General features: G+C 47.1%; 1 protein-coding gene across 1 annotated transcript; it reads right to left on the bottom strand.

Moving 5' to 3' along the window:
• LBHD2 (LBH domain containing 2) lies at window positions 1–24174 on the bottom strand. The gene is made up of 5 exons (XM_068947140.1): window positions 24022–24174; window positions 13711–13813; window positions 8506–8605; window positions 4503–4698; window positions 1–3329 (listed from the first exon to the last, which is right to left on the bottom strand). The coding sequence occupies exons 3-5, from the start codon at window positions 8593–8595 to the stop codon at window positions 3253–3255; spliced, it is 363 nt and encodes a 120-aa protein (XP_068803241.1). The 5' UTR covers window positions 8596–8605; window positions 13711–13813; window positions 24022–24174; the 3' UTR covers window positions 1–3252.
• Window positions 24175–25584: the final 1410 nt, after the last annotated feature.

Raw genomic sequence — 25584 nt, 5'->3', positions numbered from 1 at the left:
TCCATTATAGGCATTTAATAGACTAAACAGTGTAATACATCTACAAGACATACATTAGTTGAGTATTATGTACAGGTGGCATTTTACAAAATTAGAAAGAACTGAAATAGAGCAAAATCCAACAATGCCTTACTCCATAAAACTTCCTTTCTGCACTACATGAAATATTCTACAAGCTGGACTAGAAAAATATGACTGAATATCTTTTTTTTTTCCTTTTTAGTTTCTACAAAGCTTTTCATCCAGAAAAAAATACAAAACAACTATTGAGTTTATCAGAGAGACAACACTTGCACACAGACAAAGTAAGTGGACATTCACAGACCTGCAAGTAGAATAAATAGGGTTTGTTTTTATAAAACAATTTTCTCTCTATCTTGCTCTCCTATTTTAGGGCCTCTGGCCTACGTTCGGAAAAATAAAAATGGGAGGAGGAGCTTGGCTTTGTGTGGCTGTTAAACTGAGGCCATTCGGCTTTTGTGGAAAGCTTTAGTTTGAAGCATCCACTCGCTTCAGTTAAAATACTTAAAGGGAGCAATGTGAAAGAGGAAGCAGGAAAGAGAGGAGTAATTAGGCTGGAAGAATGAAGTCTGGCAATTCTATATGGGTTGCAGCTTTATGTACTGCAATGAGAAACATAGCGCTGTGCGGCATTTCCCTAGAATTTTGTGTGTTTCTTCAGGAAACTCACTTAGGGAAGTGCCATTGACCTCAGGTGGAAATAGGATAAGGGCCATCCAGAGCAGGAAGGGAGGGAGTGTCTGAAAGCAGATAGAGAACATATAAAATTGGGGGAAGTGTTTCAAATAACTGTTCTTCCTTTCATAAAGTGAAAAGCAAATTAAACGATACGTCTAACGTCATTCCTTACAGAGCTGGGCAGACGCTGATTAAAGGAAATCACACAGCTAAAGATACGTCGTCATCGTTGTTGTTTTTCCCCAGAGCTTTATGAAACATCTTGACAGTTGAGGCAAAAGCAGTGTTTAAAGAGCACCTTGCATCCACCTGGCTGCCTCGCCAGTCAGCTTTTCCGCCCTCGGCAGCGAGCTCGCCGGCCTCTTGGTGCCCTGCACCTTACCCAATCCCTTATCTCGAGTTTGGTCTCGCTTCCACAGCTTGCAGGAAAACTGTCAGCAGCAAAGGGGATGACAGGAACAGCAGCCAGATTTAGGAGCTGCTCTTGAACCTTCGGTTACTCTGCTGAAATTAGGTTCTTTGACTAGAATCCCATTCACCCAACAAAATAAGTCATGACACAGTAGGTAACAAAGTCTATGTCAAAAAGGCAGAACATTGTTATATAGGTTGAGAGAGCAAAGTTTAACTTAAGTATCACGTTTTAATGCACTACACTGCTTATAAAAAGGGTCCTGGATCCCAAATACCCCAAACAATGAGCTATAATTTTTTACATAAATTAATGTTGCTTTGAAGTAAAATAGTCTCTTTCCTTTGTATTAAACATTCATTGCACAGAATTCTTTGTAAGTAAATATATTAAATTTGGTTGCTAAGAAGGCATAAACTTATCTTATTAATACATCTGGCCAGTAAATTTTATCCATCATCACACAAAAGTTTCCTTTAGAGAAAATTACTACTGGGGAAAAGAACGCACTTGAAAGTAAACTTAGGAAGTAATGCTGGAAGAAATTCTATTATTTCATTCCATCTATAGCAAGCGGCTTTTTCTGGCTGCAACATTAATTGGAAGTACAGAACCCATCCAGCCCTGGAGACGCAGACAATACCAGCTTCATAGCTTACAGGACATTTTCCACTGAAACTGTCAAACCCTTCTGATACAGGCAGTATCTCCATCAACACTGTCTAAAGGGTAATGTTTTGGCCCAAGAGCTTTGCTTCTCCAGGGATGGTGCCAGGTGGGAGGGAGTCTCTGCAAGGCCCCTGTGCAGAAAAGGATTCACATCTGTGGAAAAGGCCCCAAATCCATCCCGAACACGGCGGAGAAGGAGAATCCAACAGAGGCCCAACATGTCCAGAGACAGCTTGTCCCAACGTGAGCTCTGGTTTCCAGGAGGTGGCTTTATCGGAGCTGTGCAACCAAAGCTGACCAGGTCGTGCCATGGACGAGGGAGCTCCAAGCCCTGGGCGCGGTGGCGGTTAGTACCGCAAGGGCAGGATGGACACTGGGTGCATCTACCCGCCTCAGCCCGCTTCTACCCCTTCCTACTGCAGATGGCCCAGAGCAGACCTGGCATCACACCGAAGGGCCTCTGCAAAAGGCAAAGGAGGTTTGGGCTGTGCCATTGACCTCCCTTTACCCCTCCAAGCACCGCCTTATGCAGGTCCAGGGAAGAACGACTGGGCCTCCGCACTTGTTTTATACACAAAACATACTAAAAGAATAGTCACAACAATTTCTATTAACAAGATGGGACGAATTCAGCCCTGGCGGAAGCAGGAGCCATTTCTGCTGGCTTCAGTGGAGAGAAGAGTGCGTTACGCCACGGCTGGATCTGGGCCCCAAGGTGTGCACAAACAGCACGATCCACCCAACCAAGTCTACAACAAACAGTCTCACTCCACAAACACCAGTGACTAGCTATTCCAGTTCATCAATGTACAGCAAGAAAGCATTTCTAAAACTTCTGAACCTTATTGAAATGACAGTTAATGAAAGGCTGGTTCATTTGAATTTGCACAGGTTAGTCAAAGGGAGAGAACTGCTCTAATCCGCACCTGAAAGGTAGCCTGGAGTTCCTGTGTAGCAATGTAGGCAAATCTTAACACTTGCATCTCTATACAAAAGTTACAAAATCAAACGGTGACATTATATTACATCTATTGTCCATAATATCACAGTGCTAGTTTTAAATGGCTAAAAACAAGAAAGGTTTTTGATTTAAGACATCCCTTCTGTAGAAATGTAACCCCTTTGTCCTGCTGTTGATACCTGAAAGCAACCTTGCTTAAAAAAGGTAAATCCAATGAAATGTACTGATTGAAATTAGGAACATTTTTCCTTTATAATCTCATCATGTCTGTGATGCATTTCCTAACGTGTCCCACTGTTTCCCAAGGAAAAATTAAACAAATAATATGAATCCCAGCCTGAAAATCAAAATGTTGAAAAGAACAGTTCTAAAGCCCATACACTTCTTACCAGATACTAACTAAATAAAACCCTTGCAGATCTAAATACAGATTACTTTGACGTGTCTTCAGAATGTGTTAGCTTTTCAACAACATTCGCAATGAAGTTTCACTTCTGAGGCCACGGAGTTCCTACTCATCCTTTTCAGTTCTGCTTTCCAGAGCATCTGTATCATCTTCCACTTCTTGAGCTGGATGTGCTAAAGTATCTGCAAAGAAATAGTTCATCAGTATTTATTTCCCTGTACAGGTATGCCAACCTTCATTTGGTTCTGCCTGTTCAGTAAGGCAGACGACACATCAGGGTGCTCAGTCTTGACCTTGCAGACCAGCAGTGAAACCTGAAGTAGGATGCTCTGAGGCTGCTGAGCAGCCTGACTTTACAGGGGACTTCAGACCTCAGAATGGACATTACTGAGGTGATGATCCCTCTCATTTAAGGCGGGAGACCCACTGAGTGTACAGCTGTGGGAGGACATCTGTCACCTTCATGAAATCTGCTCAACCTCTCACTCCTGAAGACCTAACAAGTCCTAGTATCACTGCACTCAAAAACCTTGGAGGCTATCATGCACAACCTGGAGGTCAGGCCATTAATTTGGCTCATATTTCTTCTTGAATGATCACACCCTGTAGTTGCCACCACCCAGAAATGCTGACTGCAGTAACAGATGATTTGACACTCCAAGATCAGACCATTTGTCACAGCCCTTTGGAAGATACGGGAAAGTGCATCTTGCACTCCATCCTGGCTGCCATCTCTGGGCATTTGGATGACAAATGGTGGTGCACTGAAATGGAAACTGTGTCGCACTTTAAGGGAAAAAGAGAACACTGAGACCAAACAGAAAAGAAATAAATAGACCACTCTCCATATCAGATCATTTGCTGTGCAAACTACACTCTGACAAGTTCTCACCTTCAGCCGGGCATTTACCCCACAGTAACACTTTTAGTCATATCTACCTATCTGTGAGAGCATGTTACAGTAATGCACTCCTGGGATACCATGATGCTTTGCTTGTGCAGCTATTTATTAAAATCTGTGCTTCTGGGCTAGGAAATAGGGACACAGATACTGTGCTTGAACAGGATTATGGTTTCCTAGAGTGGGTGCTAATGTGCACTAAACTGCCTGTTGGCCATCTGAATGGCCAGCAGTGAACCTGATGTGGATTTAAACACCATATGCTCAAAAGCTACGAAGGAGTTTTAAGCCCACAGGACTCGCTGTCCAGTGCAGGTGTTCCTGGGCACTAGCCACTGCACACCCCCAAGCACCCACTGCCCTTTGATACACTAGCTGTTAGCTTTAGTGCATGGCACGGCCTGAAACTGTTATTTTTCTATGAAAAAGGAGGATGAAAATTACTCATTCAGACCTTCCAGATCCATCTGCTGCTGCTGGATGCAGACTCTTTGGTCACCAAGGAGACTCTTCTCCTCTGCTGATTTCAGGTCGTCGGGTGGCCAGCGCAGCTCCCCGCTTTCCACCTCACCCGACTCGGTGGGCTCCACTACGATCGACGGCAGTCTTTTGGTCAACTTGGGGTACTTCTCGCGCGAGTCTGGGAAGGCCTGGTGAGACATTTGGTGACATGCCTGTCAAAGCGCTGCCCAGGGGCATGTTTCAGAGTGAGAGGGCAAGCAGCAGTAGCATCAGTTCTACATCTGTCCATCACAACTTCCAACAAACTTGAGCAGGGCAAGCGGTCCTGAACAGGGAGGGTTTCAAAACCTGCTAAATTCAGGTCCTCACCAGCTACGAGAGAATGCAGAAGTGTAGTCTCCGCTAACAGATATCAGCACGCTCTCACCTGTGCTGTGCAAAGAACAGGAGACCAGGACCAGAAATCCAACTTTTCTCACCGGTGTGTTGGGCAGACAATTGTCATGACTTGTGTGACCCAAGGTGCATAGAAAAAATGGAGACTTAGATGAAAAAATTCATTTTGTTGCCTAACATTTGTGTTTCAGTCCTCGTGGGAGTTTAGAGCACAAAGATCATAGCTGAAACACTAAACTAAACGGCTGCAGCCCTCTACTTTCTGTCTTTTGATATGATTTATTCATGTTTTCTTGCTGTGACAGTTTATTAAGAAGCCACCATTCTGCAGAGCTATTTTGTGTAATGTGCAATACTATATTTTATGATGCATTCAGGCAAAACAGGTAGCCCCAGAGGTCATCTTTACACATAGGATAGCACCAGCTATTATTTTCATTTGTCACATTGAAACTGTGGGTCAAACACTATACAGTGATTAGAGCTTCAAGCTGAACCAGGTATTTTTAGTGAATGATATTACAATATGTAAAAGTACTTTCTTGTTTTCAATATAGCTGGTTCATTTAAGCTTTTCAGTATACATTGTTTTGGTTTGGATTTTTTGCTGGGGGTTTTTTTTTGGAGGAAAATTCATTTCAAATCCTCCAGGATGTCAGTGTAACATGAACTCTATTGCTGCTTTGCTGAAACCTTATATTCTGACTTCTCAAACTTCTGCATATCTGCACTACAGGCTGTAAATTTCTCCCCGCTAGCTAAGTTTCCACTTGTAACAATAAAAGCAAAGTGAATACTAGGGGACTGAACAAGGGGTCAAGAGCCAGAACCTTCCAAATTTAATTGCCAGCACTGCCACTGACTTGCTGTGTGCTGTAGGAACTTCCCCCAATATCTGTGATGCATTTACAGCAGAATCCAGTATCTGGTTAGACAGAGCCAGCGTTAGCACAGCTCCTGCTAGACGCACAGGCGGACACCTGCAGATGTGCCCTTGCCGCAGTAGAAGTGGGAAAGCATGGTTTGCTCCTGGCTGCATGACAACCCAGCCTTTTGCTATGGGTGGTAGAGCTGGGGTGCGGTAGCAAACAGCCAGGACTGTTAACGCCAGAGCTGCTGGAGGTATTTGCTCCATGACTTCTGTTACGTCCCTTCATCCCAGCTCTCACCAGCTGCTTACGGTTTGATTGTCACACTCGGCATCAGTGCCAGCAGAGGGAAGCAAGCCCTGGGGGAAGGGGCAAGTCCCTTCCGATGTGTTTGGAGAGCAGCAAGTGTGTTTTTAGCATTACCACAATAGGAAGCAGACAGAGTTGCAAGCTCTGTATCAGGCTGCATGGCTGGGACAGGGAAGGATAGTAATTCCTGTCTTCATGCCCTCGCTCCCTGTGGTAGCGCTATGGGGATTCATCAGTCTTTGCAAACCTTCATGCAGACGAAAAATGTTGCATATTATTTTTACGGTAGCAGACAGACCCAGTTAAGGACTTTCGCATGTGAGAAAGCCCCTTCAGTGCAGCTAAATTAAGTGGATCACTGAAGTTTAAACCTCTCTAATGCTTCTCGCAGCTGCATTCACATGGGCGTAACTCATCCTGATCACAAGCAACATGTTTATGGTGCCTGTCAGGAAGCTCCCCACAACTTCCTGTTATGCAGCCTCCTCCTGAACTGTTTATATTAGGCATGAAAATTCCCCAGTAGGTGTCTTGGTTGGGAGGAATTTTTAAGAAACTGCTAAACTGCTATTTCCAAATATGAGACAAGGTGAAAAGACCCTGTTGCTCCAGAATTTCCGGTCATCTTTTGGTAGCTGTGCCTTATTGCTCAGCGGGCAGAAAACAGTCATAAAATTATGGGCAAACTTCCCATCCAGCCGTTGCTCAACTAGCTCAGGTGGCAGAGGGCTGCGTGCAAGATCCCCAGTTCCCAAGCCCGCTGATAACAAGAGGCTCCAATGTGACAGAATTTCTGTTTTTTCCATCTGCTTTCTGAAGACCTAGGAAATGACACACACACAGCTAAAAATATGCTAAAAGATGACTATTAAGGCTGCAAAGTCAAGCAACAAAATTTAGGAAAGGCAACTGGTGCAGCCTCAGTTTGTCTATTTTTGTTTGCCTATTTTGTCATTCTCATATAGTCTCTTCTCACACAAATTACATCATGTTTTTTCCACTGGAGCCCTGTATTTACCAGGTCCCTCTAGGAATGAGTCAGGACTGGCAGGAAGCAGAGCACTGCCTGTAGGCTCTAACTTTATTTTTTCTGCAGAAGCTGGAGTGGGTAACAAGTGGGCAGGAGACTGCAGGAAGAGAAAGAACGGTCTCCTGGCCCAAGTGCTTGGAAGTTGCCAGAAGAGCCCTGGTTCTCCTGCTGAGTCACAGATTTTGTGTAACTCGCTTTCTGGGGGTCTTTTGCTTCAGATGGCCATCTCTAAAACATGCATAATAACACCTTCTCCAACCAGAGATGCATGATAAATGAACCGAAAAAAGAAACCCTCTGGAGCATATAATCAGGGGCACCATAAGAAAAGCTCTAAAGACATATAGGGAGTTGGAGCTGGAGTTAGCACAACCTTTGGACAGTGTACAAAACCACAATAATGAAAAGTTGCGACTATGCATTAAGTGAAAAAGAGGAAACAAAATATTGAAAAGGTGCTCCTTGAGCGAGCACTATCTATCCTTGGAGTTGATGAGGCAAGGAAAAGTCTACCGTAGTTTCTTTAATCACGTAAATGGACTTGCACAAGCAACTTCAGTTCTCACTTTTCTAACTTCCAAATGTTTGACTTTGCAACCTTTAATCAGCTGCTTTTAGGGGTAGTTTCCCGAGTGCAATACAGAGTTTGCCTAAAACAATGTTTCATGTTGAGAAGCAATTCAAGTCCAACCGGCCACTTTTAGGAGGTTTGTCCTCCTGGTAGCGACATCAAGAGTCGCGAGCAAGACCACAGAGACCAAAATGGGGAATGTGAGTTGTCACAAGGACATTTCAGGACATCATGATCCTTCCTGCTGGAAACTGCACCACAGGAGGGCATGTGAGTGGGTTTGTGAGACTGCCCAGGGAGAGAAAACGTTCTTGCACCTGCCAGTGAATAGCTGTGACCAGTGCTACTGATATGATGCAATAGCCATTTATGTTAATTATGCAATCATTTCAAATTGTTTCTTTTCAAAAAAGGGAGCTCTCTTTGATCATGAAGAAAGTTAGCTCATTACAAGTGTGGCTGTATAAAAGGTACGGCATTTGCTGCACATCTTCATCGTGTGATGCTTGTTTGGACTTGAATGAGATGAGACGCATTTGTAAATCTGCTATTGGTGACAAACATCCTCTCTGCCTGCATCCCTCCAGAGACCTGCTAACGCTACAACTGTGCGTTGGAGGGCTTGCTCCAAAGGAAACTCTTCTGCCACAATTCTTACATTGTTAAATAAAAGCTAAGTAGGATCAAACACATATTTCAGGGATTGCTTTTCTGTCAGCTGTGCTCACCAACTCAGCATCTACATGTATGGAAGTTATTAGTTGCATTGCATTGCTTTTGAAAGGCAACTCAGGAGACTTTCCAGTTTTTCTAAATTTACCTGGGTTGAAGGGCCTCCTTCCTCCTCAGGAGACTGGCTTAAAGCAAATTCCTCCATCACAGGTTCCCGTGTGTTCATCACCTCTGTCATGCTGCAAATACTAAAACAGAATTGGAAAACTCAGGTCTGCACTTTGGCCCCGCAGTTAATTTAACAAAGACATTGGCTTTTTATATTTGTTAAAATAATTGTGCTACAGACTGTTCTTTCTAAATAACCCCCTGAAATCTGTTTGCCTGCCAGTGTTCCCTCTCTTGGAGATGTGTTTGCTGCTTGCGTTCCTGCAGCAGCAGCGGCTCACCACTGTGACGTGTCTGGGGTCACCAGTGGTGTGACATCACTTCTATTTCTCAGACCTGGGGTTTCTGCACAGGAAAGCCCTTGGGCTGAGGGAGGGAGCTGCCCTGTCCTGCCCTTGGCAGCCTGCACCAGAGCTGCAAGCTCTGTGCCATGTCTCTTCTGCTGCTGCTCTGGATGGGGAGGACTTTGGCAGAGGGCGGCAAGAAGTCCCTTGAAGGAGGCACCTAATCTGCTGCACCTCTTTCCCTAAAAGAGTGCAAAGCAGACGTTGAAGATGAGCATTCAACATGCACTGCTGTGCCATGCAGGGAGTATCGCTAGCATTTGGGGCCAAATCCACAATGGGAAGGGAGGCACGTTTCCACCCAGCCCCCTTGGAAGCCCACCCAGGGCATATGGCATGAGGGACAGCAAATGGGGAGCACTGGTGAAGCAGCAGCAGAAGTGATGTCGTCCGCTTTTGGCGTGAGCAGCCCTTCTAGCAGATGGCTACCACCTCGTGCTGCGACACAGAGAGGGACACCGACCCTGGCTGCCCCTCGGGGCAACGATGGAGAGAAGTCTTGTATAGCCCCAGACTCGTCAGTAGGAAAATGGAAACCCTCCAATGTTATCAGCAACCTGTTTGTTATTAATACACGAGCTCAGAAATTGCATCTGTTGACAAAGAAGTTACTCATGAAAATATCAACCTTGAATAAAATTCGCAATCTGATGCTTCATAATGTCTTAAATATTTGCTATTCCCAGATGTCTCTTCCATTTAGTCACGAACCGGCACTTCTCTTTAAACTATTAATTCCAAACACACCAGCTGTATCGGTGTCCAGGGCCAGATTTTCAGAAGTCTTTAGTTGCCTGCAGGTTCAGAGAGGCGCTGCGTAGGATTTTCAAATGCATCAGGGAAGGTTTGGCACCCAAATCTCATTTAAGTCGGCCACGTAGGAACCTAAGCTGCTTATGTGCCCATTAACCATCCCTCAACGCTGTCTGGCACCCAAGTCACAACAGCTCCGTCCCTTGCTCTCTCCTCGTTCCACTTGGCAGTTAGCACCCAGGCGGAGAGCGATCAGAGCTGGCTGGGCACTGGCACAGAGCTGATGGCGCAGCAATCATTGCCTCAGGGACTTTATTCCAGCCTGTGGCTGCGTATCTGCACCTCCACAGCCTTAGGATTTTCCTCACATTTGAGAGTTATAGATACAACACTTGCCCTTTCATTGAAAAATTCTAGGAGGGTTTCTGAAAACTTGGTGACGTGTATTAAGCACCTAGTAGCAAACAGAGACTGAACCACATTGTCTGACCTATAGACTAAATGAGCCACATTCATTTTGGATGGAAATTCATCATCTCCTCGGGTGAGTTGAGCCCTTGGTGGGTTTGGCCCAGGGCATTTCGTTCTCCCGAGCAGGTATTCGGTATTCGAAGCCGCTCTTCACTACCTGAGCCTCCTGCAGGATGCAGGCACCATCGGTTACACTGCCCCGCGACTGGCCACAGCACCTCTTTGGCACAACTAAACGCTGCCATTAATCCTGGTCCTATCTCACACACAAAAGCCTTCTTTGTCAAGGCTGTTCCTACTGAGAACTGCAAACTAAAACATCTTAAGCATAGCTTGTTTCAGGCTTACATTACCAATTACCCCACAAAACTAAATTGTACAATATCTGCAATTACTCCAGAACCCTTCACAATGACTTGACTTAGCTGTAGCACAGAGCAGCGTGATATCACAGAGACTTTCACTCCCACTGCATTGTATCTAAAAAAGGACACCGCAGACCCCGGAGAAATTGGAGCACAGCTGTGGGCCGGGGCAGAGCCCGAAGGTTTCAGCACACCTTGAAAGGCCAGCCGGCCATCGACAGACGCCGAATTGAACGGCACGCTTTCTGACACGCACGCGCAGCGGGAGAGCACGACCAGGCGCCGAAGCTCAGCAAGACGTCGAACCGAAGCCCTGATCTGGCACGATCCAAACCCACCCGGAGCCACAGCCGCGCAGAAGAGGACCAATTCAGCCTGCCAGAAAGAGCATTTCAAGCTCACTGCCCTTGCTCAGACTTGTCCCCCTCCCCAGGAGGAAGGGAACAGGACGACCCCACCAACCACCTACATCACTAAAATACAGGCTTTTCGAGGCACACTCTTACTCCTGCATCACCCAGTGAGCCGTACAGCCAGGCACCTGCGGATACCGCCCTGAGGGACTGCTGACTTGGAAAGAGTAAAGCCCTTTCCCAAAGCCGTGACCGCAGTTCCAGCTGTGCCAGCTGCTAGCGGCACCAGAGACAGGTCTAACAACAAAGGAGATGTGCCCTCGCTCTATTCCCCGACCAAAAGAAGTGTCCTGCTCCCTCCATTGCCTTCCTCCCTCTCATCACCTCCTGGTGCTTGCTCAACACCTGATTCATGCCTTTTTTCCTGGTCTGATCCCGGTCTCCCACCTGGTCCAGGCCCGCCTTGTGTGCCCCTGCTGCCCCTTGAGCATTGCCTCTGCGTGCAACCCCTCTGGGCCACCCTGGACCCCGCGCCCCCAGCCCACCTCTCTGCACATTGCACAAAGAGCCCGTTTTCGAGGCTTTTGCGCTGCTTGTCAGCCAGACCTAACTGAGCCAGAGGGAGCACAGGGAACATAGCTCTGACTACATCTAAGGCGAAAGTCTTTCTTTTATGACCTCTTCAGGGTCTGATACCCCATCTCCAGTCACCCTGGGTAGCAGGGAAAGGGATTTGGATGAGAAAATATGTGTTTCAGGCTGGAAATAATCTCGGCGGCTTTGTAGGGGGCTGGGATTTATGAAGGTTTGGGTTGGGCTGCTGCGGAGAAGACATGCCACACTGCTGTGTGTCCCCGGACTCGGTTTCTGCTAGCCAGCAGCGGCTGCTGCCGTTGCCCCCCACTCCCCAGCTGGCCGTTTTATTTCCGCATCCCTTCAGCGCACGCTGAGTCCTTAAATCAGTTCTCTGTCCTTGTTCCATAGCACGTTAGAGATATACATCCACTCATGCACTTTCAAATGTGTCAAAGATGTTGTGAAGACCTCATGAAATTCTATTATTGAGCAATAACGGACTCCGTGCTTCCCTAAGACCGCATTACACCCTGCAGATTATTTCTAAATGACAAAGACAAATGAAGCTGGCTAGGAAAATGGTGACAGTCCTGCCAGTGTTACAGCAGATGCCTCAGTGAATCAGCTCCCAAGCTGTTGAAGCCCAGGCCATTTCAAAAATCTGTGCAACTTAAGGGTTTGATTGAATAGGATGGCAGAAGTGATTGTACTTCATGCGCTTCAGAAAAGAACATGGGGCTGTGTAATTGGCAAAAGAATCGGCCTCTAACTGGAATACATTAATTGTTCTCAGGCTCCACTTAGTAACAGAGAGCAAAAGAAATCTATATGGGCCATGAAAGCAGTGATGCTTCTAACAAGCTTAACTAAGTATTTAACTCTAAAAATAACTAGCAATAAAATAACTGAAAATACAGCTGCAAATCAATTCATCTGAAACTTAGAAATCACTTGTAGGACACTGTGGAATTGTTTATAAAGCCACTGAATCTGAAAAAGGGGGCTGGTTATTGCTTAGGGCTTTTTTAACTATGACATGATATATGTGCAGGAGACCTTATTTTTCAGGTGGCTTTGATGAAAAATATTGAGCCACTTTTACTGTCGCTTTTATGGGAGAAGTACTAACAAAGGACAGAAAAGTAGCTGATACAAGTGGTTTATTATAAAAACTATACCATCTTTTAAACGGGGCCTTGCATTCACCTTACATACGGTAGGTGCTGATATCACCAATGACATACAGTAGCTATAGTGATGCAAAACAAGGCAATAAATAGCATTTACAAACAAAGAATAAATTCTTTTCTAGTGGATGAGTCACCTACTCTGAACCTTAAAATGCTTCTAGCATTGAATTAAGAGATGCATTTACTTCTCCTAGGTTTAATTAAGCTCAAATATACCAATTAGGAGAAAAGGAGCAAAATTTATTCTTGCTTTTCTGTGAAAAAAACTACATGTAGGGAAGATTATCTTAAATGCAACAGCTACAGTTGCAGGACCATCCTATTCTGATTTTTTGCCAGAGGCACGGGCAAATGAACAGCCCAGTTTCTGCTGTTCGCAACTGTGCTAAGAAGGTCGGTAACGCACAGGGCAATATATAGGCTGACAAGTGCTAAACCACCTACTGTCAGAAAGCGCTCAGAAACAATGCACACATTTTTATTTTAGCTTTTGCACATAGGGCATAATTGACCTGTGAAATTCCTGGTTGCAAAACAGTACTTAAAAGCAAAACGGCTTCAAGCGTCAAGAACACGAAGCATTTATGTGGATAAGGTAACAGATAGGTTGCTTGACAGAAGCTCCAGATCTGCACCAGCGCAACACAAAAGACGTGTCTTCTGTGGCAGTGCATCCCACCTTCGTGCATTTTGAGGCCCAGACTACAGCATGGAGTAACTGCCCCGGGCATTGTGCAGGGCCATGGGAAGCATGGACTCACCATGCCAGCAGCCCACAGGGTGCACTGATGTCTGCCGCAGTGGCCTCACTGCAGCTTTGGGGACAAAGTCTGCAGGCCATTGCCAAAAGTTTGCTCAAAGACAGACGGAGCCATATTCTGCCGCTCACGGAGCTCATGTCATTGGTTTAAACAAAAAGATGCAAGACTGTGTGAACTAAGATGCAAGTGGGGGCAAGTGCTTTCTGGAGCACAGGGATGGCAGGAAACACAGTCTCCAGCTCAGCAAGAGGCAGGTCTCCTGGTCCCCTGACCAACCCAGGAAGGGCTGGAAAGGGGAAGGCCGGCCAGGGCATGAGAATCAGACCTGAAACAAATGCCAAGTACGAGACAATCACATAAGCAGCACATTACCTTCAATCACATAAAAGGATGTTGTTTCCAAAAACTGTCCTTGCCGTGGATGCTCACTTTGTGGATGAAGTGTTGCCCAAACTGTGTCAAATCCTAAAAGCGTCTGAAAGAGACAATATAACAGTGTCAGAGCATGCAGCCAGAATGACAAAGCTGGCAGAGACCAATGTGAAAGATTACTACCGTAAACTTCCTGCTTCAGAAGGAGGAGGCAGAAACTCCCACTTTGGAGGTCTGTATAATTTTCTATGCAAAATGGAAATCGATTTTGCTACGGATATGGCTCGTAGCATACCTAGTGAATTACTGGGGCAATTAATGTTCTAAAAACATCCAAAGCTCCTAACTAAAATACTGTGGCGTCTGACTCTCTTCCTGATGCAAAACCCTATTTCTTAGTGTAAGCTACATAAAAATTGCTGAAACTGGGGCACACTAAAATTCTTCCAGGAAGCAATTCTGATGATATTTGGAAAATCAGAAAATAAAAATACATATCCTTACTTCATAGTACCCGTGGGCTTAGTGAAACACAATTCAATACATTAAGGAATAAGATTCTTGTTCAAAAACCTAATGGTCAAGACACAAAGAAGACAAAATATGCCGGAGAAAAGATAAGTTAGGATTTTGTTACTACTTCTTTCTTATAAGTATCGCAGGAGAAGTGATGTTCAGAAAGGTCTACTCCAAACTGAAGGTAATAGTTTGACTGGAATCAGGACGGGGAGGTCTGGTGAACAGACATAAGGATCCACCATTTCAAAGCCTGAATCACTGATTCCTTATGATTCCTCTGTCAAAAAGTCTTAGCTGAGAAACTTGAGAAGTTACAGTGCTCAAATACAGTCAGTATCTGGGCCAAAGATGATTTTTTTGAGAAATCTGTTTATCCCTACAGCTTGCCAAATATATATTGATGCCAGCCACAGCTATTTCCTTGGATGGGAAAAAGGTGTTTTCAGTGAAGTGAATGGCACTAGTGTATATGTTTTATATCCTCCAGTGGTTTGGATTCCAGCCCAAGTGATTAAACAAATCTACCTGCTCTGGAGGCCTTCCTACCAAGATTTATAACACTGGCTTAACTGCATACTGATTTTCACTGGCTTAACTGCATACTGATTTTATTCAAAAACAGTGACAGAGGAAAATTGTCCATGGCGTTCTGGAGTTTCTTCTCATGCTACAGGCCATGCTTACTGTTAGCTAGGGAAGCAGGAAATCACATATCCATCCAATTTAGAAGGGTTTAATTCTTGCCTGGCAATTTTCCTTCCTCCCCAATGATCAAACCAACTTCACAGAGTCTGATGTTTTGCACCTTAAAAATTCATGACTACATTCAGTAGTTGACTCTTTAAAGAAACCAGAGAGCATCCAATACCGTGTCATCCAATACTCTGGGAAGAGTTTTATCCCACTGCCCATTGCAAAACTGCTGTTATTAAACCCATGAAAATTCAGCAGGAACTCATCTACCTTAAAACTTTTCTGTAGAAAAACTAGATGTTATAAGAACAGATCTTATATACAGTCAGCTATCAGTGACAGACAAAATGATGCAAGAGGTTACTAGCTGGGCGTAACTGTTTGCCTCTAGGTCTCTGGTTTGGATATAGGCCAGGCCGGTTGCTATTTAGAGGTATTTTCACATGGCTGTTTAGTGGTATATATGAATCTATGCAGTACTGAATGACTTAAAACAACACCCATTGCTTGTCCAGGCTCAGCAAAGGAGTTATGGATTGAACTGGCCCAAGACTGAACTGCTCTCCAGAGCTTCTGGGGAACTCTGTGCCATGCTGCACGCAATATTTGAAAGGGGCTTCAGCCTCCAGGGCTCAGCTACTTGCAAGTTAATAACAATAAAATCAGTTGAGGAACATAGAGTGGAAGAAGTTCCTTCTTCCAGCCCCACACATCAGTATTTAAAAACAAGAAAACCTTCTTCCCAACCAAGTTTTTAGAGAGCTCAGTGTTTCCAGCGTATAAAACTACCAGTATGCGTTTATTCTCTCAAGGGGAAAGTGAGTACTTTATCTGCCTAATAGATGTGATTATCTCCTTTGGCTGACATTAGAGGAAACATTAACTAATACCCTTCCTTCTACAGCACTGCTTAATCTTTTAAAAACAAAGCATAGCTATTGAGGCCATGCCTGAGCCTTTGCTTCAAGAGTCTGGAAATGACACCAGTACAGCCCCTCACTGTTTATCTCTTCTTGTCTCTCCTTACTTTAACCTGCCTTTTCTGCTTTGCTGATTAGTCCAGCCTGGAGCCTCTGTTTGCTCTAAACACCTTCTCTCAAGCTATCCTGTTTCTGCCCCCCATTTAACCTGCAAACCTTTTGCCCTCCCTCATCTCATCTCGTTAATCAGCTTCTTCTCTGGTACCAGGGATAACAACACAGCTGCGCAGCTCCTCTTACTTTATTTCTCCTGAAAGAAATTCAGACTCGTGAATTACCTGGAACAGTTCAGTTGTGCATTAACAGGGCAACGTACCCATGCTGTCACTTGTTCTGGGACGGTATGGGACCTCTCTGAGGAAAGCATGCTGTGATGCATTGCATGTTGCGCTCTGGGCTGGGCTGCGACCTAGGACTGTTTTTGCACTACCACAACAGAAGCAATAACTGTTTTCACGCAGCTTACGAGGCATTGCCAAGGGGAGCTATACAACGGTGCGCACATGTGGTCCTACTAACAGTGAGCAAGAACTTGCAAGTCTCAGAGGCAAGTGATACTGCCCTTGCCTTGCCATCCCTTCCTTCAGCTTGGAGAGTCCTCCTACGCTTAAAAAATAATTGATTTAGGGACTACTGCAATGAGCTGGTCATGTCCTGCCTCTCTAGAAGCCACAGCACCAAGTGAAGCGTACAGAGATACTACCGTGGGCATAACAGGAGAGCTGGTTCCCCCTGTGAGATCAAGCAACACCTCAGCCTTGGCCCCTTTGCCCAGATTGAGGCCCTCCTCCTCCCATGCCCCCAGAAAGGGATGGGTCACCAAACATGATGCTCAGCATGTGCCAAAAGACTATAGATCAGAAGGTGCTCTTTGGGTTTTTCTCTCACTTTAAAAAGCATCTGGGGCCTGTTGCATGTTAGCAGTTTCAGCATCAGAGGGACATGGTCTGTCCTAGCAGTAGGGGGGATGTTCACATCTCCCACAGAAGGATGACTGGCAGCAGAGAACAGTAACATGATTTTGTACAGCTATTCTGGCCAGCCAGGGTGAGTGGGAAACCCCATCCCAGCTGGATCTCTTGGCATTACCATGAGGAGAGATGACTCCACCATGCATAGCAGGATATACATTTACTTGAGGTAAATCCACTGCAAATTGCAAAGTAGACTTCTGTAAAGCAAGCATTCTTTTTCAGCAAAACAGAAGTAAGGCCTAGCCACAGTTTTCAGTCCTACTGGCCCACAGACCGGCTTCTTGATAAAGGGATTCTGCATTGCAAGGGCGCCAAGCCCCAGGCAGTTTCCCTGGAGGGAGCAGCACTTCTGAAATCAGGTCACCACCACTTAGGTTCTGACAGATGCATCCTGCAGTCCTACATCTGCTCAGAAAGCATCCCCCTTTCTCCACCAACTGCCCCCAAATCAGTGACAACAGACAGCTGAGGGGAGCACAGGAGACACGACCCTCCTGGACCTCCAGCAAACACACCCCTGGCCACACCAAGGCAGGGCTGCCCTTAGATTAGCAGCTGCTCCAGGCCAGGCTCCTCCTTTCTCCCCTCCCAGGCTTTCTGAGTTAATCATTCTCCCACTGAGCTCTAATGGAAATATGATGATAACAGCCTAACAATACCACATTGAAGGTTCACCTTGTAACAAATAAGTATAGACAGGCTGCAGAAATTGGCCTTGAACCACCACTACATGTGCAAATTTATCATTTTTCTGGCACTGCAGAAATAGGTGACCTCCCCTTCTTATTTCAATGGGACAATCCCAGCGGCTTTACCAACCCCATATTTAAATTGTGCTCGAAAGGAGTCCCCCACCCTGCCCCTTTGCGAAGGAGCTCAGTGGCTCCGCGGTCTTTGCCTTTTCTCAGGAGGACTGTCAACATCAAGGTCCCAAAGCTCACCCACGCAATTACGGTGCTCACACAGTTCCCACTGATTTCAGATAGTGCCTCAAACAAACAAGGGATTCAACCTTGAGCCTCCACCCCACCCTTCACCCCATTAAAGACTCTGGGTAAATGCAAAATTTGCTCCGTTCAATGAGTCCAGGCTTTGTGTATGCTACCAAAAAAAAAAAAAAAAGCCTTTGAAATTGGAACAGGGCATGCATGAGAATTGTGTTAGCGGAGAGAAGCAATGGTCCACTGCTAAATTTTTGCCGACTGAACAGTCTCAACAAGCCACAGTGAACGCTGCTTGGTGACTCTCAATGAGCAGACAGGTCCAAGTAACTTTTTCCACCCATGAGGAGAAGGGGCACCTTATTTGGCCCATTTTGATGCAGCAGATCAGGCTGACAGTTCAGCCAGGGCTGGTGCATGGGTGATCTAGGACAGCTGCAGTTGTTGTGGCAAACGAAGAAATGAGGGGGCTGTTAACAGCACACCAGAAGGTGCGCGTGTCTGCAAGGAAACATCAGTCAGAGTTTCCTAGGGCCAGGTGCTTCTGCGGATCCAACTCTTCTGTGCTCTGGTCTCATGTTATTGCCCTAAGTGCCCTTTGCTTTTGACATCCCTTATCTATCAGACATTGTTTTCAGTGTCAGGTATAAAAGCAGATTCCCTAAACATCTTAATGCACTCAATAAATGAAATCTCAGAACAGCGATGATCCACACACTATCCGACAACCTCACTGACGTCTAAAGCTGTTTGCGGCTGTTCAGCAATATGTGCTGGATGCTGAGATGTTGGGCATGATGTGGTGTGAGACCGAGGAAAGAGGTTACTCCCTTTTTTCCCCCAAGTATGACTGCTTAAGGCCAAATACATATTTGTGCCATCCAGAGTTAGGATCCTGTCCCAGAGAGTGGGGTGCCAGCTTCAGCATCTCAGCATCTCCCCAAGTATGTGCTTACTTTAGTGCTACTCTGCAGCCTCCACTTTCAGTGCGAGCGTGCCTACTGAGCTAAGCTTTTGGCCGTTGCAGATAGGAACTTGGACAGCTTCTTTGTTTCCTCTGGTTGTACATTTATAGTGGACGTGTTTTATGAAGTGTTGTGGGCTCCATGGGACTAGAGAAATGTAAATTACAGCTTGGACCACTGAAGATAAATGTGCATGTGTATGAACTCCTATTTAAACCTCCCACTTCTTTTTGGATGCAAATCTCTTTCCTAAGCAACTGAGAAAAGTGCGATATGTGTCAGAGTCTGGAGATTAGAGATCTGTTCTGTTCCCTCGTTTCAGAAGCTCTTGTCTTCTGCCACCCACGCAGTGCTTGAGTGCTGCTCTCCACAGGCCAAAGCTGCCTTCCTCTCCTTGGTGGCGTGCGCTGTACAGGAGATGTTGATCTCTCTCAGGAAGCAGTGAGATGAAATGACTCTCGATGTGGAGGAGCAGGCATTTCGGCATGAGACGCAGCATGTAGTTTGGGAGAGCGAAAAGGGGTAGGAGGCTGCTATTTCCAGGCTGTGCTGCCTCTCTGCTAACTTCGCAGAAAGCTGCAGTTTTTACTTTGCCTGCTCCAGAGCAGCTCCTGGGGTAAATATCTCCCTGGGGAATTTCTCAAACTCTCATCTGTGGACTCCCAACACTAGAAAATACAGGTTTGTATTGCATTGTACAAAACAGGCAGATGATTCTAACTCAGCTTCCTTGATTTTTGTTGTTGCACGATGGGGCCAATGGTTTCCATTTTTCTTCTTATATCCCCAGCTCCTGGAGTACTACGATCACACACAAATCTCAACTTTCAATTTGTTGTAGCTGTGGAAGTTCCTAGTAGTCATGATTGCCAAGAGGAGCTAGAAACTTGACTCATAAATGGTCAGACAGAAGGAAAAAGAACTAAAACATATCCATGCTTAACTATCATGCGGTTCAAAGTGATCTCGTGATCTGGGGGTGATTTAACTCTAAAGTTTTTAGCAAATGATGTTAGCACTGCTACTTGCTATGGGTGCTTCCTTTGTGGGTTTTTCTTTTTTTCTTTCTTTTTTTTTTCCCTAGCTTCTTTATGGAAAGAAGTTCATCTTCTTCAACTCTTTGATCTCAGCACTGATCTACCTGAGCTTCCTCATGGAAGGTGATAGGTAAAAGGAGGAGACTGGGGCAGCCAGCCAGGATGCAGGGAGACAGGGATGAGGAGCAGACAGCCAGGAAGCATGTGCGGAGCAGCAGAGGGAGGAAGAAGAAGAGCAGATGGGAAGAATGACTAAGCGAGCTCCTCCGAATGCTGGTAGACCTCCATACCATGGAAATCTCCACAGAGTCCTCATGGAATAGGTGCCAAGAGAAAGTTGGGATTTATTTTTTTCCTTCTTAACGTCAGATTCAGCAGCTGATTGATGTGAGAGGACCTCATTAAGAAAACAGCCGCATCAAAATTAAAGATAAGCCTCAACAAGCTGTTAAATGTTTTCAGAGGTATCTCTTCTGGTACTTGCTGTGCAAATACTATCTCACTGAGGACTTGCTTTGGGAATCTCAAATGCCTGTGCTGAGCAGCGTGTTTCTGAGCTCTGCTCATGCAGAGGACCTCGAATTGGCTTCAGCTTGTTAAAAAAATCTGACGAACCCAGCACCTTACAAACAAGCACATCATTCCTTCTAACTCAGAGCAACAGTTACTAAAGGGTCTCAGAAAGAAAGGTCATTACTTATTTCTGTTTCTGGCGTCTTCCTTGGAAGATGGTGATTCGTCTGTTTCTGATACTATTCGTGCAATGATTGTCACTCGCCTTAGAGCAGCTGTGGGAATTGGTGAAAGGCGAAAGCTGGCTTCCTGAACTGCTTTCTGCTATTCCCTAAGTATTTGTGGATGATCCTGAATTCAGATCACAGTCCCATGAACAGAAGAGGAGTGGAAACAAGGTATCTTAGAACAATAACACATAGTAGGTCATTGTTAGATGGAAACATCATGAGATGGATTGCAAAAGTCTGATGTCCTTCTGGAAACCGCTGTGACGGGGGCTCCAGTCAGTCTGCCAGACTGGGCTCATTTATAGGTAACAGAAAGAGGATAACACTTCAGGTATTAGCACTCTTTACTTAAAAGATGAATTAGTTATTTCCTTGTAACTTCTGATAAATCAGTGCTCTAATATCACGCAATACTGAGCCATTTAGTACAGACTGTAGTACAGCCAAAGCAGCACAAGTGTAAGAGAATGATTAAAAATAAAACAAACAAACAAACAAACAAACAAAAACAGACACTTCTAGGAGAACAAAGACACAGAAGAGACTTTTAATGTTCCATATTGGTAATTAACAGCACAACAGTAGGTGTCACGACATCACAACCTAACACCAGTGATGCAGCTGTTCTTCTCTAGGAATTAAAACTCTGAAACTTAATTGAATTTCCAAAGTAAGGAAGTTGCCACAGCCTGAGATGAAGGATATGAGATTACTGTGTCCTGTCACAATGGCGGCTGAGGATAACACAGAGATTAAAAAAAAAAAAAAAGAAATTACTGAAAAAAAGAAAAATGCAGTATATTTTTGGAATGAGTCATTAATGCTGAAAGTATATATGCATTAATAGGGCTATGAGTCTTTTTGCATGTAACATGCACCTTCCGGATCTAGAAGTCTCCTAAATATTGGCAAAGAGGCCATTTATACATGTGTATCTCCATGTGCGTGGCAGAGACAGAAGTCAGCTGAAAATTTGGATAACATTTTATAGAAGTTGCAGTGCTCTGAATACCAGTGCTGGACATGGACCGTCACTATGTTCCGTCATGGTCCTGTCATTGGGACTCCGGGGCAAAACGCCACGGGATCACCCAGGCACCCCTGACGACAAGCAGGGGCTTGTCTGGCCAGACACAGCTTCTTCCAGCACCCGTGCCCCTTCTGCCAAAGAAGACACTGGCCACCTCTCTCCAAATCATGAAGGAGAGGTGGTCCCTGCCCCTAAGGACATGCAATGAAAGAGGGACAAAGGCTGAAACAGAGGAAAGAGATGCTCTTTTAAGGACCTGTTCGTACCAATCAGTCTTTGTCACTCTGCCTAATTGTTATTGGTTGGCAGTTTTCACAGGCTTGCAGTAAAGTCTTCCTTTGAAGAAGGAAACTGCAGGAAATTGATTCATTTACAGATTTTTCCAGAGAACATACACAAGTCTGAGGAGCAAAGGGAAGGGCTGTTGCTGAGAGGCGGATGCTGTTTTTACTGAAGTCACAGCAGGGCTCCCTCTGACTTTAGCGATGTAGGAGCTGCCCTGGATGGAGGCATCTATGACTGACCCCTCCAAAATAGACCTATGTGGTTAAATAGGCTCAAACAAAGGGGCATAATTTCAGAAATGAGAAAGAAGGAGCAACTTCAGCCTGTGACACTATGGGTTTGATACCTGATCTATGCAAAAGCCTGTTGCTTAATACAAAGAGATCATTGTGAGAAGGGAGGGAAAGTAGTGACTATATTTGCAAATTCACATCTTCTGCTAAAGTAATGTACCAGAGACGTTAGAGGAAATTCCACATGGTTGACAAATTGTCAGACCAGATCAGGAAAGCAAGGAAACCAGGTCAGGTAGTCCGCTGTTTGTTTATTTTCTCTCTGTAATCATAATGTTGACTCTACAAACATGTTTTTAAAATGGAATAATAATTACCAGAATCCTGTGCTGTGAGCTGGATTCTTTTCTGGGCACAAATTTGTTGCTCATTACATCTAAGAGATGGAAAACACTGGCTTGGGACTGGCTGTGTGTAGGCAGATTTCCCCGCTTCACCTTCATTTTCAGGCTACTCATAAGGAGGCATTGTGAACAGAGCCAGACTCCAGGGTAGATGTGAACACAAACTTCTGGGTCCCTCAGTAAGATTTGAATCCATAGCCAGAAGGTCTTCCGTCACTATACAACCGACTATATGATTGCAATAAAGATCGCAGCCAGAAAAAGACTAATGGAAAGAGAGTTCTCTATGTATATCACTTATTGTGGCTTCAGAGGTTTATGCTATATCCAGTCTCACCTAACTCCCCTCCGCCACCCGTAGCCATACCCAGAAATATACAAACACATCTCTGTCCCCGATTAAAAGAAAATTTTTGTGGTATGCTCACTTGGCAGGAGGAAAATATTCACACCCCCTGCTCAGAGTGAAACATAGTCCTCATTTACGGAGCAAAGTAGGTTCTTTCTTTCTATACAAGTAATCGTATGTGTGGTATTTGCTACCTGATGGAAAAAGCAGTGTTCTTTTACTGAATTCAGCTAAGCTGCAAGCAAAACCATCATCATCTTAAATTTACGCTTTGTTACCCACTCCCTCGCCTCAAAAGTTATCTTGAAAAAAAAATGAAATAAATGAACAGCTGAGATGATCACAAACCATAAATCAACAGTCCTATCAGTGCTATTCTCATTGATCAGGATTCCTTCAAACAGGCTTTTCAGCCGCCAGATGAAATTTGGTTTCAAAGGAGAATCCATTCTTTTGTGAATTCTCCTCAATATCCTTTACTAAAAAATAATAAGTAGGTGGAGGAAAAAGCAATGCAGAGGCACAGTTCCTGTTCTTCCTTCCCCCGTAACTCCCTTTAACTATGCAGGGAAGTAAAATACTTTCCCTGAGACAGCGTTACAATAGATTCCCCGCGCTCTTCCCTCCGCGCAGCATTTCGCAGGCTGAGAGCCACCGCTCAGCACAAGTGCTCGGGGCCGGAGAAGCGCCCAGCCGCGGCTCCCGCCGCGCCCGCCTGCGGGCTGTGCCCACCAGCAGCAGACCCGAACTCCCGGCCATCCGGGCGGCAGCCCCGGAGCCCTCGGGGAAGCGGCGGGTTTGCAGGTGGCGGCTCTTTCCCGCCGGCACCGCGCTGCCACCCGTCTAACAGGGCAGCCCGGTCCCGCCCGGGGACCCGCGCCGGCCACCCCGGGGGCACCGCCGCCCGTCGGACCGGGCCGGACCGAGCCGGGCCGGGCCGAGCCGAGCCGCACCGCTGCCGGCCGCAGCCGCGGCTGCCCGGGCGGGACCGGGCTGCCCCGCCCCGCGCCCCGCCGCCGCCCGCCCCGCTCCGGCGCGGCGCGGACCCGCACCCCGCTCCCCCCGAGGGCCAGCTCCGCCACAAGCCCCCGGCGAGCCCCAGCCCGGGCTCCCTCCGGCCGCCCCCCGGCGCGGCTCCCCCGGCGCAGCGGCGCTCACCTGCGGGGCGGCGCGGCGGGGCGGCGCGGGGCGGCCCGGGGCAGGCGAGGCGAGGCCGGCAGCCGCCCGCCTCCCATGCACGGCGGCTAGAGGGGAGCCCGCAGCTCCGTCAGCGCGTCCGCATCCTCCCGGCCGGGCGCCGCCGCCGCCGCCGCCGCCGCCGCGGCACCTCCTCGCGTGCAGCCAGCCCTGCCCGCCGCCGCCGCCGCCGAGGGGGAAAACCACTCCTCCGGCAGCGCCGGCGGGGCGGTGCAGCGCCGCGGCCCCCCACCCCCGGCCCGGCCCCCCCGGCCGCGCCCCGGGCTGCCCCGCGGCGGGAGCGCCGGCACCCGCACGGCCCGGTCCCGCACGGCTGCGGTGCCGCTACCCCGCGCGGCTCCGGCACCTCGCACATCCCCGGTCCCGCCTCGCTCCGGTACCCCGCACATCCCCGGCTCCGCACCGCCCCCGCAGCCCGGCTCCCACACAGCCCCGCTTTCGCCCAGCCATGTGTCTAGCACCCCGCACGGCCCCAGCACCCCGCACAGCCCCACATGGCCCTGCACGGACCCAAGTGCCCAACGGCCCCAGCACCCTGCAAGGCCCCGCACCACCCCAGCGCCCTGCACAGCCCTGGTCCCATGTCACCCTGCACAGCTCCAGTTCCACAGAGCCCTGCACAGCGCCAGGCTGTTTCCCATATAGTCCCACAGGGCCCCAGTTGCACATGGCCCCAGCACCCCACAGACCACATGTATGGGAACAGAGAGCCCCAGAAAGGAGCAGATGCCCCCCTTGCTCATGGGTATGGGGTGACACAGGGCTCCTGATCCCTCAGCAGTTCCTGCTGAGAAAGCACTGAATTCAGAGCAGGCACAATTTTTTTTGTTTGGTCTTTGAAGGGTTGTGGGGTAGGGGTGAATTTCCAGGCTGGAAATGACCCATGGCTGGGACATGTTCTCCTGCAGGCAGCACAGCACAGCGTCCCTCCACCGCCTCATCCAGAGGGGTCACAGGAGGGAGCTCAGGCTGTTGGGCAGGCGACATCGGGGCTTCACCCAGTGCTGGGCTGTCAAAGGGGCTCTCCCCTGCCCTGGGTGCATCAGGAGCCCACCTCTGACATGCTGGAGAGAGGTTGGCTGGGGAGTGTTTGCAGTTCTGCTTGCCAGAGAGAGATGCAGAAAACATCCTCAGAGAGGTGAGGCAGACCCTTGGTAGGAGGCTGGTTAGCAGGCATGGGGGGACAAGGCAGGGGAGGAGAGCCCAGGAAAAGTGGCAAAAAGCAGCACCGTCCTCTTCCCTGAGCATCCCCCTTGGGAAGCAGCACTCAGAACAGTTTGTGCTGAGGTGTACAACGGGGTAGCCTGTCTTCTTCCATGTGCACATCCAGCGGCAGGAGCTGTGCTTCCAGCCTTTAGGGTGCTGTCCTGGCTTACGTCTTTTCTTGGCCCCAAGCCATATGGCCTTGAGGAGGGAGATACATAGCTGTGGAAACAAGCCACTTCTTCAATACATTTTCTGAGAGGTGTTTCCAGCATAAGGGAAGGATGGAGCAACATGAGCATAGAATAGGAGATGGGTTTT

Source organism: Struthio camelus, chromosome 5 (assembly GCF_040807025.1).
Source record: "Struthio camelus isolate bStrCam1 chromosome 5, bStrCam1.hap1, whole genome shotgun sequence".
In the NCBI taxonomy this organism is placed as follows: domain Eukaryota; kingdom Metazoa; phylum Chordata; class Aves; order Struthioniformes; family Struthionidae; genus Struthio; species Struthio camelus.
Note: the sequence above shows the minus strand (reverse complement) of the source record. Positions and strands in the feature narration are given on the sequence as shown.